Below are 14,215 nucleotides of genomic sequence, written 5' to 3' on the forward strand. Positions count from 1 at the left end.
GGCTCAGGCTGGCCGTTCGACGTGACCGTAAGCAATGGGTCTTTTTTCGATGTGTCAGAACGTTCGACTACTATAGATTGTTAGTGATCACTGACCAATCATCTTCTTCTATGCCTATCAGGCGTACATATGATTCCCAAATATACAAACCATTCGTATACGACCACCTTTACATTACAAGTTCACTGGTAAAGATAGAGAGGAATAAACCCGGATTCCAGTTGTGACTCCACTCTCATACGCGTCCCATACCACGTATGAGCTTGGTGGTCCCTACCGTACATCCTAGGATAGTACACTACTTCGGATGATATGACGTACTATCCCTTCTGGCATTCACAAACTCTTTAACAGCTCACAAAATAGCTACATATGTATATTATTTTCATTTAAAAATAAAAGAGAAATTAACAATACAAGGTTGAGAATAGATATCCAGTTTCCTACCATGCAAGTGTGGCCACCCGGCCTAAAATAAATAACATAACGGAAACGTAAACAGCGCCTCGCGCTAACAGAAAGGAAATAAACATGCAACCAATAATATTATCCCTGGATATCTGTTCATCAACATACACACAGTACAACAACGTAAAATGTAGACATCACCCCTCGGGTGTGACTCTGACATTTTACCGTTTCATACCCTTTTTCCCTTTTTCCGATTTTTACAATTTTCAATCTCTTCAATAAAACATCCATTTTCGTATATTCATCAACTCAACATGAGTTAATTGAATAGTAAATCGTTTTTCTAACAATGAAATTCATTTCTATCAAAAATCTCGAAAAAAATACAAAACTTATATTAAAACAGGGTCCGAGCGGTGCATAGGACCCAACTGGCAGAAATAACCCGATAAAATATCCTACCCATGTATAATTTGTTAAAAATACAATTAAACATGTCAAACATGCAATTTCTGGCGTGAATTTTTAAATAACATAAGAATTTTATATTTTGGAAACTCACCACAAATTTTTAAATAAAATCCTAAATGCAATTTTCACAATCTACGATTACTAATAGAAATTGAGAGTTCCTTACAATGTCTAGGCGAAAGGATCAAAGCGTGTACGAGGAAATCGAGGCGATCGGTGCGGAAATTGAGACGGATCGAACTTCGAAGTGGCTGATTTTTGAAATTGACTTGGTGATTTCAAAGATCTCGATGTGCTCGTCTCTTCTCCCTTCTACGATGAAAGACGGTTTGACCTCGAAATCGATGAAAACTGAGGTTGAAGTTACGAAATTTTCGTATAAAAATACGGCTGATTTTTGACTATACGGGGTGAAAAATACGAGAAAACGGAAGGAATTTTGTTGGGTTATGTAGAGAATGAGGCTGCGGACGTTTCTCCTTTCTGCGTCGAAAGACGGTTTGACCTCGAAACGGACGAAATCCGAGGTCAAAGTTTCGAAATTTCTGTATCCAAATACGACTGATTTTTGATGATATCGGGTGAAATAGAAAGTGAAATGAAGAAAGGTTGGGTGGGTTTTGTAGATATTGAGGCTGCGGATCTTTTTCTCTTCTGCGGCGATCGTCGAAAGTAAACCGTTTGTGAGGGATCTGAGGTGGAAGATCGGAAGAAAAACAAATTTTTTTTTTCGTTTTATATAAGTCTCGGCTGTTTGGACGCGTTGGGGAAGATGAGAGAAAAAAAAATTAAAAATATTATTTAAATAAAATGTGGGACGAATTCGGTATTTCGCCTATTATTTCAACCGACGATAACTTGGCCATCTGGACTTCAAAATTGACAAATGAATACTCTATTTTGTCTAATTTTTCGTTCTGGATCTAATGGTGCAGTCAATTTCTATAAATTATGTCTCTATTAAAAAATTACATTTTTGGCCTGAGGTGACCCCTAAACTTGATGTCGTTTTCGTTTTTGACGATAATTCAATTTCCTGATCTCCAAAAATGGCAAATAAATAGTTCATGTTGAATAATTTTTCGTTATGAACCCAATGATATGATCAAATTTTACAAATTATTGCTCTAATAAAAAGTCACTGTTTTAGCCTGGTCCGACCCGGTAATCGAGGATTTTGCAACTTTTATATTCGGACTAGCATTTGAGCGTGCTTACAGGCTAAACTATGTTTTTCGATCATTTTCAAGATTTTTTTAAAATTCCACTATTTATTTTTTCTCGAGATACGAATTAAAAATTTGGGGTGTTACATACGTGCAACTTGTGACTTTTCAGTCTCATTTGTTGATTATTAGTTCAAAACATGAGAGGTTGTTCTAGTTCAATAGTAATTAAAATGAGCAGTCCTAAGTTTTCTTCTATTTACATTTATTTTTTCAAGTGTAAAATACAGTGCGAGTTGTATTTACAATTAAACTACAATGCAAGTTGTATTTGAGTTGTTTGGTTGCAAGATTGTGCCAAAATTAGCAGTTGTAACATGTTGGTTCTTTCAATGGAGTTGTTTTGTTTGAATAAATGGTTATTAGGTATTCTAATCTCTTATATTCGATAATCTAATTTAGAATTTTATAAAAAAAATTACACACACACACATCAATTAATGTACTTTGTACATTCAAAAATTAAGAACACATGGCTCCCTCACTGTGTGACTGAGAACTGTGCGTTCTTCCGATTATCTATATGATAACCTGACATTGCCTCTTAGTTTCTCTCTTTGATTATACACTGTGCAAAAATTGTAGGTTAAGATGGTGTAAGTAATCAAACAGTTTACAGTTCTATTTTTTCTTTCTATAATTATAGTAGTTTTAGATCATTGTTCAGCCAATGAATCATGTTATAATATTTTAAATTGTGTAGTCATAATACGTGGGATCATTTTATATTACATGATGAATTGAAATAGAAAATGACATGTTCCGTTCTATGCACTACTCTTGTTATTACCATTGACAGATGAAAGATAACAATTCAAAGAGTGCAAAAGCAGATTGGACATCCAAACAACATGAAGTTTGGGTCGAGATCTGTTATGACTTAGTTAAGAAGGGGAGGAGATCGCATAAAGTGCTTGACAAGACCGGTTATGAATTCTTGGTTAAGGAGTTTCATAAAAGAACTGGTGTTTATTATGATAAAGGGCAAATGAAGAACACGTGGGATAGACAAAAAGGTATTTGGGGACGTTGGAATAAGATTTGCACGAATACTGACATCTCTTATGATGTTGACATCGACATATTATACACAAGTGATGAGTGGTGGGATGGGTAGTTAGAGGTACATTTTTTTATATTAATTTATCCTTAATTATTTTAAGATTTTTGACCATTTATGTGAATTAGGATTTTTATTTTTTATAGCATCATCCAAAAGATGCAATATTCCGAAAGTAACCTCTGAACTTTACGAAACAATTAGATTTCATATTCGGAGGTACATATACTACTAGTAGCGGGATGCGGACTCCCATATCTGGTACAATGCCATCTGCATCAGCACCACAGGATGAGAATCTAGATGCAGATGATATAAATGATGTCATGGGGACCCATCATCCAGAGTCTCAAACACCTCTACACTTTACACCTGATGATACTGATGAGTTTGAGAATGATGCTACCCATACTGTACCCCCACCCACAGACTCCACTCGATGTAGCAGTGGCGATATTCTACAACCTCAAGGTCGTAGGCAGAAGATGACTACTACTATGCAAATTGGTCAGTCATTGGAGAAGCTCGCAGATGCAGTTCATAGTCAGATATTTGCTTCTACTAATCCCACTCATGCTAAGAAAGGCAGTATTCAAGAGTCGATCGAACTCTTAGACCAACTATCAGATTTAACCCCCAAGTGTGCTCTTTATCGTTTTGCATTGAAGATGTTTATGAAGAACAAACAATTCAGAGATGTTCTTTGTGCGTTACGATCAGTAGAGATTCGTCTTGGGTAGTTGGAGGATGAAATGTCTGATTTTATGACTAGGAAATATATTTAGCCATGTTTATATGTTACTTTAATATTTATGTGGGTTTTATGATACACCTATAGGGTGCAATATACATTGGTTACTTTTTGCACTCTTATGGTGCAATATACTCTGAAATTTGGATAATTTATTTTCTATTTGATGGATATCTAATTTTTTGTTGGATGTATATTATATTTTCTGTTAGATAGATATTTTATTTGTTGTTAGATGGTATTATAATTAATATTTTATGTTAGATGGATATATACGATCAATATGGATTTATAAGCAGGTCATATGGATTCAGATGTTGCTACCACGATTACTATCGATTAAGATGAAACGACTAATACAATCGGTTCAAATGGTGATACCACCAATACTGTCAAGTCAAGTGTTTTAAGTATGGTCACTACAGGAGCCTTCTTAGGTTCCTTATTTTATTGCGATAATTTTTTATATAGGGAGCCACATAATAATAGTCAGTTAAAGGGGATTGACTTTGTGCAGGAAACACTGGATGATAATCGTGCGACGTGTCATGCATTATTTAGAATGGAACGACACGTATTTCTGAATCTGTGTAGTATTTTAAAAGATCGAGGTCTATTGAAGATGGGATGCTAGGTTACTATTCAAGAACAACTAGCGATGTTCTTCTTGATAATAGTACATAATCAAGGACAAAGATTAATTGCAAATAGTTTCAATTACTCATCTCAAACGGTTAGCAAGTATTTTAACAAAATTCTTTTGGCTATTGTGAACTTGTCAATGTCCTTAATTGTACCTCCTAACCTCAATAAAGTCTCTTCGCACATCCTTAACAATCCTCATTTTTTACCATATTTTAAGTTAATTATATATATATTTAATTTATTTATTTATTTATTAATGTTTATATATTAATATAACTTAAAAATATGTAGGATTGTATTGGAGTGATAGACGGGACACATGTTAGTGCATTTGTACCAATAGCAGAACAACTACGATATCGAGGACATAAGGGACTCACACAAAATATAATGGCAACATGTTCATTTGACATGTTGTTCACTCATGTGGTGGTTGGTTGGAAAAAGTCGGTTAATGATTCACGTGTCTTCCTTGAGACAGTAAATACTCCTAGTTTAAAATTTTCATATCCTCCACCAGGTCTATATTTAAAAGTTTGTCAATTATGTCTGTTTATATTTAATCTTAAAAATTAATATATTTTTTGGATAATAGGTAAATATTATTTGGTAGACGCTGGGTACCCACTCATAGATGGTTATCTCACACCTTATCGAGGTGTTCGATACCATCTACAAGACTATAGGAGATCACGGATAAATAGTTGAAATGAACTATTCAATCATTTACATTCTTCACTTCGAAACGTGATCGAACGAATCTTTAGGATTTTTAAAGCAAAATGGCCAATCTTGAAGTTGATGCGTTCATATAGTTTGGACAAATAATGAAACATTGTTGTTGCATGCATGGCGTTGCATAATTTTATTAGAAAATATACGATTGTCAATAAAGAATTTACTCGATTCGAGGATGAAGAATTTGCTCGATTCGAGGAAGAAGAATCAACGGGAGTGAAATAAGAGGGCATCACTGATCAAGAGTATCCAGTTCTCCGATTAATAGATCGTCAGAGTCAACAAACAATGAAAATACATAGGGATTCAATAACTGATGTCATTTTTACTAGCAATCATTGATACATTTTCATATTATATTTTTTTTTACTTTGTATTGTAATTAAAAATACTGTTATTCAATGTTGGAATAAAGATTATACTATTTTTAAGTATATTTTAAAGATTTGATGCTTATTTATTTATGTTCTTTGTGTATGATGAATAGCATTGATGACAAACTATACATATCCACTATATTGTTCATGTGGTCGAGTGATGACATTAGTCACAGGTAAAGCAAAAGAAAATTATGGGAAGATATTTTATACGTGTCCATCTTAGCAGGTAATATGACATTGATATTAATGTTGGGTGCATATTTATATTTGGTGAGATTGATATTAATTCATGTGTTATTTTACTTTATAAAGACATGCAGGGTCTTTTGTGTGGGTAGATGAAGTTGACATTATCAATGATAATATTCCTCAAGATAAAGTAACGAAGTCAAATAAGAATAATGAAAAATATATTTTGTATGCATTTGTTGGATGTATATTTTTCATATTTTTATTTATTTCAATTTTACTTATTATATTAACTATGATTATTATGTTTAAATGACGTCAGAATATAAATTAGATATTATGTGGATGTGTTATGTATATACGATGTAATATGAATGTGTTATGTATATACAATGTAATGTGAATGTTAGATTGCGTATTGTGCAAGTGTTTTGTTTATTAAGAAAATTTCATGTGTCCATTTTTAAGAGGAGATGCTGCCGAAATTTTTATAGAATTATAAATTTTTTTATAATTTTTTTTAGAATTATAAACATTTTAAAATGAAAATAATTATTTTATTAATTTTTTATAGAATTTTATTATATTTATATATATTTAGTATAATTATATATTTATAGGAGTATTCTGATAATTTTTTTATATATTCTGGGTGCATTATGTTGGATTGCATATTATGCAGGTATTTTGTTAATTAGAAAATTTCGTATGTCCATTTTTAAAAGGAGATGCTGTCGAAATTTCTATAGAATTATAAATTTTTCTATAATTTTTTTTAGAATTATAAACATTTTAAAATGAAAATAATTATTTTATTAATTTTTTATATAATTTTATTATTTTTATATATATATTTAGTATAATTATATATTTATAAGGGTATTTTAGTAATTTTTGATGTATTGTGGGTGCATTATGTTGGATTGCGTATTATGCAGGTATTTTGTTAATTAGAAAAATTTCATATGTCCATTTTTAAAACGAGATGCTATCAAAATTTCTATAGAATTATAAATTTTTCTATAATTTTTTTTAGAATTATAAACATTTTAAAATTAAAATAATTATTTTTTAAATGTTTTATACAATTTTATTATATTTATATATATTTAATGTAATTATATATTTATAGGGGTATTCTGATAATTTTTATGCATTATGAGTGCACTATCAACCTTAAGGGCATTCTGGTCATTTTACCATACTACAATAGATTTTAGAAGCAGTATCAAATAGTAATTACCAGATTCTAGTCAACAGCACAACAATTTTAAAAAGCTCTATCAAATAAGCTTTTCAGTGTTTCAGATTCTGACAGCAAATTTTGGCAGTTGAATCAGTCGGGCCCTTAGTATTTAACGGGTTCATTGATCTCTAAAACTACTGCCATATGAATACGTTCTACTGATTTGTGCTTAACTGGACTAAAGGATCCAAGGATTGTTATGGAATCTAGGTCTTCACACTATAATATTTACATTTGCATGGGTATTTAGTTAGTAATTTATGCAAATTATAGTGCAAATGTTTTGTGAATAATATTATTGAAGGAAAACTCTTAAAGAACTCAACCCCGTGATGAATCTAATGACAGCTTTGGTGACCAAACGTTTAACAAAAACATTAACACATATATACCTTACCACTTTTTTGTTGTAACAAATCAAAATAGTTTAACTCAACATACCTACCAATAAAAACAGCTAGGAGTAAATTGGGAAATTTATCCACCTAGTTGGGACCACAACCCACATTACTACCACCCTATGGATAGGCTTTGAAATTTTGAACTCAACAATCCAACAATGATCATCTTTGTTACAACCTAGATTTGGAAGCGACCTACTTAAAGTAATCAAAATGTGCTTCCGGACTTGATTATGGTCCCTAGAAGAAAAAATGTCTTCTAGTTAGGCCTTCAGAAGCGTGCTACATAGATGTACACTAGTGAGAGATTTGTGTAGCCAAGTACCAAAAGAAGGATGAGACATAGAAGAGTAAGTTATTTCAAATTGATATTGATAGAGAAACCATATATTTAGGATCTCCAAGTTCGTTATAATAAAAAAAAGTTGTATCTAATGTAGCCAGTGTCTAGTGACCTTGACACTAGTGTTCTTTTACAAGTATTCGTGATTAGTTAAGAAGAAAAATTAATAGGTTTTCATCAAAACATTTGTACATGTACTCACCACAAAGCATCTTATAAGAAATAGGTGAAACAAATTGTTGTAATAGATCCAACCTGAAAACAAAAAAATAAACCAAACATATTAAAACATTAAAATCAATCAAAAATGAATTATTCTAGTTCTAGGAAGTATAGGAATTATTCATATTTTTAGTTCAACACTACTAGCTTGATCTATAGGTACAAGAAGGCTCTAGCAATTAGAGATTTCTTTCATAAAGTGTGTTGCCAAGTTTTGACACAAGGATACGATTGTATAGAGTGTCTGACAGGGGAAGTTCTTAAAAAATGGAGTCCCTTTGTTGGATAATTGAGGGATTCCTAGAGATGGATTGCAAACAGAAAATCAATAAGGAAACGAATCAATATGAAAAAAAAGTCAACAAACAAAGCGTAATATATGACACCCACTGAGAACAAAAAAACATAAAATAAAAGTTAAAATACGTAAAACATCACATAAATGATCTATTTTATCTAAAATATTAGTTAGAGAAATGCAATTAATTTCTAGAAAATCAACAAATCTGAGAGCAATGTTAAAACAATGAATCTTATGATTATCAACAAAAAAAATGTATATGAAAATTAAATAACGAATCAAACAACCCTACAACATTCAATTTAAAATCATTAACATATCACCAAAATATTTAGATCGAGTATCGAAACAAAATCTCAAATTCTAAAAAATTTATGAAACAACTTACCTGATCTCCAAAGCTTATAATGTTTTATAAAACCCTTAAACATTATAACGAAGTAATCAAATCGATCTCTTCTAGAGATTAAGAATACCAATAGACAATCAAAATCTCGTAGATTTCAAAAAACTCTAAAACAGATCTAGAGGAGAAGAAATAGTGTCGATGTTCATGTATCTCGCTTTTGTAAATCAAATTAAAATGACATGAAATCCTAATCGGTGGGGAAAAAAAAGAAATAAAATAACAAAATTACCTTTCAACTTGAACGTAAATACATTTGAGAAATAGAAAACCAAAATTACTTAGATCTCATCATCAACAACCTGAATATCGTTATGGATCTATCAACCTGAGAAGAAATAGAGAGAGATAGAGACTCACCTTAAAACACAACAGAAAACTTCTTCTTCACTCCATCATTTTCAATGTTGAAAGATCGAGAGATCAGAGATCAAGCGATCAGATAGAGAAAGATTGAGTAATCAAATAAAGGGAGAGATGAGATCGAGGGAGACAGGAAGGGAGAGGGATAGAGAGAGAGATCAAGGCATTCAAGGAAGATTAGAGAGAGATACATAAAGAATGAGTAAGTGAGAGAGACGGAGAGTTTGGCAATTGCAAAATGTGTTTTGTGGACATGAAATTCGTGGTCCATTGGTCGCGGAATTTGGGTATTAAAATTTGATGGGCCAAGCCCAACAATTTTTTTTGTTAAAATTTGGGATTTTCATGTAGTGTAAAGAATGTATTAATCTTTCTAATGGTACTGATTTCGATGCTTTGATCTTATCTGTTGCCACACATGATATAACACATGAGTAATAGATTCTAGATTATCATTCCATACTACTTTCCATTGAGACATTCTACAGACATATGTACAAGGTGATTTTGGTAGAATAAAGGGCGATAAGTTTTGTAGCATTGTTGGTAAGGGTGATGTATAGATAAATGAATTGAATGGGACATCTTTACAATTAAAAAATGTGAGATATGTTCTACAATTGAAGAGGAATTTGATTTCAATAAGATAATTTGTAGAGTTGGGGGTACTCACTACGTTCTTAAGTAAGTATTAGAAAATAACCAAAGGGTCTATGGTGGTAACCCATGGCAAAAAAGAAGGGCCTCTTTATGTTACATATGAGACCTATATTTTTATATCAATGGCTTCTACAGGTATGGATGCTAATACTTGGCATCGTAGGTTTAGGTACATGGGTGACAAATGGATGAAGGTAATGTACTTTAAAGGTTATCTGAGGTAAAATAGATGAATTTGGACTTTTATGAAGACTACATCTTTGAAAAATAGAAGAATGAGAGTTTCTCAAAAGTCAGAAGGACTCCAAAATCAAAGAAATTAGAGTTAGTTCACACAAATGTATGGGGGCCAGCCAAAATTTCTTCTCTTGGTGGTTATCGCTACTTTATCACCTTCATTAATGACAACACAAGAAAGCTCATGATTTATTTGCTAAAGTAAAAGTTTGATGTATTTGGTGTATTCAAGAAATGAAAAGGCTTGATTGAGGATAAAATTGGGTTGAGATTGAAGTGTCTGAGATTAGATAGTAGCAGAGAGTATTGCAATGATGAATTCGAAGACTGGTGTGCACATATTGGGATTAGAAGACAAAAAAACTATTCCTAAGAAGCTCAAAAAAATGGTATCACAGAACGCATGAACTGAACCATTATAGAACGTGTCAGGAACATGAGGATACATGCTATGTTGCCTAAGTCATTTTAGTCAGATGCTGTGAACATTGTTGCATACCTGATTACCATAGGACTTTCAATTCCTTTGAAGTTTGATCTATTAAAAGAAGTTTGAATAAGAGAATAGTTAAATTTATCCCACTTAAAAATTTTGGTTGTACATCTTATGTACACATTGATTCTGGTGAAAGGATCAAGTTAGATCCTAAGTCTGCAAGTGTATTTTCATTGGGTATGGCATTGATGAATTTGGTTATCAATTTTGTGATCCAGAAAATCAAAAAGTCATTAGAAGTAAGGATATCATATTTAATAAAAATGCAATGTACATGAATAATGTGAAAAGAAGAGAAGTTCATACAAACTCCAGGGATGATGGACATGTTGAATTTGATGATGCACTATCTAGGGATGTGTTTAGGCTGATGGATGAAAACATATAAGGGGAAACTCAAGATCCTCTTATTCAGATTCCTCTACTTGAACTTAGAAGATCTATCAGAGTTACCTAAGGAAAGACTCCAACTCGATATGTTTCTTCTATACATTATTTACTACTGACAGACAATGGTGAACTAGAGTGTTATGATGAAGGTATGCAAGTTGAGACCAAGGTTAAGTAAGAGCATAGCATGGATGACAAGGTAGCCTCATTATCCACAAATCAAACTTGGGATTTGATTGAGCTATCCAAGGATAAGAAGGCTTTATATAACAAATAAGTTTACAAATTCAAGGAAGAGCATGATGGGATCAAAAGATACAAGGTCAGATTAGTTGTGAAGGGATTTTAACAAAAGAGATTTTCTTTCCTACTATGAAGTTGTGTACCATCAAATTGTTTTGAGTATTATTACAACAAAAGACTTACATCTAGAATAGTTAGTTATGAAGATAATTTTCCTTCATGGTAACTTGAATGAAAACATTTACATGGAGCAACCACAGGGATATGAGGCACTAAAAAATGAAAAGTTGGTATGTAAGTTAAAAAAAGAGTTTGAATGAGTTGAAATAAGCACCTAGACAATGGAATATCAGGTTTGATAACTTTATGTCTGATAGTGGGTATACAAGGTGTAATGTTGATCATTGTTGTTATTTCAAGAAGTTTGATGACTCCTATAACATTCTTCTCTTGTATGTAAATGATATGCTTGTTTTACGATAAAACATGACTGAAATAACAAGGCGGAAGGAACAACTTCTATAGAATTCTCTATGAAGGATTTTGGTGCATCAAAACAAATCATTGGTATGAAGATCAACAGAGATAGAAATAATAGAAGATTGTGGTTATCTCAGACACAATACATTGAAAGAATATTAAAGATTTTCAACATGGATCATGTTAAATCAGTGAACACTCCTCTAGAAAGTCATTTTGTGCTTTCAAGAAGGTAAGAAGCGATTATAGATGAGGAGTGGGAATACATGTAAAATGTACCATATGCTTTGACAATTGATAACCTTATGTATGTCATGATATGTACCAACCAAACATTGCACAAGCAATGAAAGTTGTGAGCAGATTTATGAATAATCCAGACAAAAAGCATTGGAAGGCTGTGCAGTGGATTATGAGGTATTTGAGGGGTACCACAAATCTGTCTTTATGTTATGGTGGTGCAAAGATCAGTCTGCAGGGGTATGCTAATTTTAACATGGTAGGAGACCTAGATGTAATAAATAGCACTACAGATTATGTCTTTACATTGGGTAATACAACAATGAGTTGGGTTTCAAGCTTACATAAGATAGGTACTCTCTTGACAACATAAGCATAGTATGTTGCAGCTATAGAAGCATGTAAGGAAATGATGTCTTCAATCTCTTTTGAAGGAATTGGGTAAGGTGTAAGATGATTGCAATTTGCATAGTGATAGTCAGAGTGCAATTCACCTAGTGAAGAACTCAATGTTTCATTCGAAGATGAAACATATTGACATATTGTATTACTTTATGCGTTCAGTTCTAGAATAGGGGTATTTATTTTGGAAAAGATTCACACCGAGTTTGTTATGGAGGCGTTACTTACCAGATGCAACATGTTTAATGGGAGATACTCTTGATCAATCTCCAAGTAAGATATTGTTGTGATTTTTGGGGCCTGATAGTACTGGTCAACAAAAAGGTACTATCATCAATGTTGTAGACACCCCAATTTGAATGACTTGAAAATGACTCAATTTATCAAAAAACTGTCAATGGCTTAAGGGGCCAAATTTTCAACATTCGATCTTTTTATTCAAATCAAAGACCCTAAGACTTCTAATGATCGAATGGACCCATAATAAGGTTAATTCTTCACTTAAATCTCCATTTATCACCATCTCATTTCCAAACCTAAAATCAAGCCTTAACCCATTTCTAAGCCCACATAAGGCCCACCAATCCTAAACCAACCTAAGCCCCCAGTTTAACGTACTCTAAAATTAAATCCCTACTCAAGCCCAAACCTATATCCATTATCCATAATCTCAATTAATCAAGATCCACACAACCTATGATGATCAAGGTGGACATTTGTCACCACCACAATCCTCCTTCAAAGATCATTCTACCAAATTTCATCATCACACCTAAAAGCTACACAACCCATACCACAACCCACACCACATGTCATCACCCAACATCATCAAATCACCATTACAAGTTATCTCCACATCCTCCTTCTTAATCAATTCATCTAACTCACTCACCATATACCATTGGATATATGTCACCACCAAACTCACCCTTCCAAAACCTATTCACCTAATCCCTTACACAAGTCATTCTTTTAACCAAATACGTACACCCCTCAACTTAACCAACACTCAACCTAAGTATGGGTTGTCTAACCAACCCAATTGGATTTTATACATTGATTTGGATCAAAAGTAACCCATCAAACTCTTTTACCTCACTTACCCCTCCCTAATCCAAAATGTCAAACCTTTTATCCTAAGATTCATGTTTTTTTCCAGCACCTTTTACCTATAACCATCTTACACCTAAAAGTAAGTATCAACCCCTATAAAAATCCTTTTCACTTTTGGGAAAATAAATGTTTGAATCCCCTCTCTTATGGCTAACCACTTTCATCTCTCTACTAATCTTCATACCCCTTCTCTCTCCCTCTATTTTCAAAAGATAAAAATATGATTTAAGATAAATATTTTCATCAAGAACTCAAGAAAAAGAAAAATAAGTCCAACTTTCAAAGTGGGTGTGGAAAATAATTTCCATCTCTCCCCTGTCCATCTCTCTCTCTTAACCACCCTCTTTTACTTTTTCATTTTTGGATTTTTTGGAGGTCTACCTCTATAAAAATGTAAATGCTTAAGGCTTAGACGTAATGGGATCCCTCTTATAATGAGGTGATCCCAAGCTTTAGGTTCAAAATAAAATCCCTCCAAGTTTGAGGGTACATCTTTTTATTTCCAATATTTTCTCTCTGTAGATTTTTTAAAATGAAAAATGATCAATGAATAGGTTATCACCCAAGGTAGAGGAAAAATTGTGTCTAACACCTTTCCTATTTTCTAAATGAACCCCCTTACCTAGATCTTAGGTAGATCAATGTCTTTTATCCATACAAAAATCACTAAAATCAAATTTTCGAAATAAAATCAATTCAGGAGGCTATTCACATCATATTTTAAAAAAATAATGGTGGCGATTCCAAGTAAAAATTTGGTTTTTAATGAAAATCTCATGTCTACAGCTTAGCGACTTTACT

At 32.5% G+C, this 14,215-nt stretch overlaps 1 protein-coding gene across 1 annotated transcript; it reads left to right on the forward strand.

Annotated features, from left to right (window-relative positions):
- Positions 1 to 2,907: 2,907 nt before the first annotated feature.
- LOC147389099 (L10-interacting MYB domain-containing protein-like) lies at positions 2,908 to 3,225 on the forward strand. The gene has a single exon (XM_086419732.1). The coding sequence runs from the start codon at positions 2,908 to 2,910 to the stop codon at positions 3,223 to 3,225; it is 318 nt and encodes a 105-aa protein (XP_086275858.1).
- The last annotated feature ends 10,990 nt before the right edge of the window (positions 3,226 to 14,215 follow it).

This window comes from Akebia trifoliata, chromosome 12, assembly GCF_017979445.1.
Source record: "Akebia trifoliata isolate Shusen 1 chromosome 12, ASM1797944v1, whole genome shotgun sequence".
Lineage (NCBI taxonomy): Eukaryota > Viridiplantae > Streptophyta > Magnoliopsida > Ranunculales > Lardizabalaceae > Akebia > Akebia trifoliata.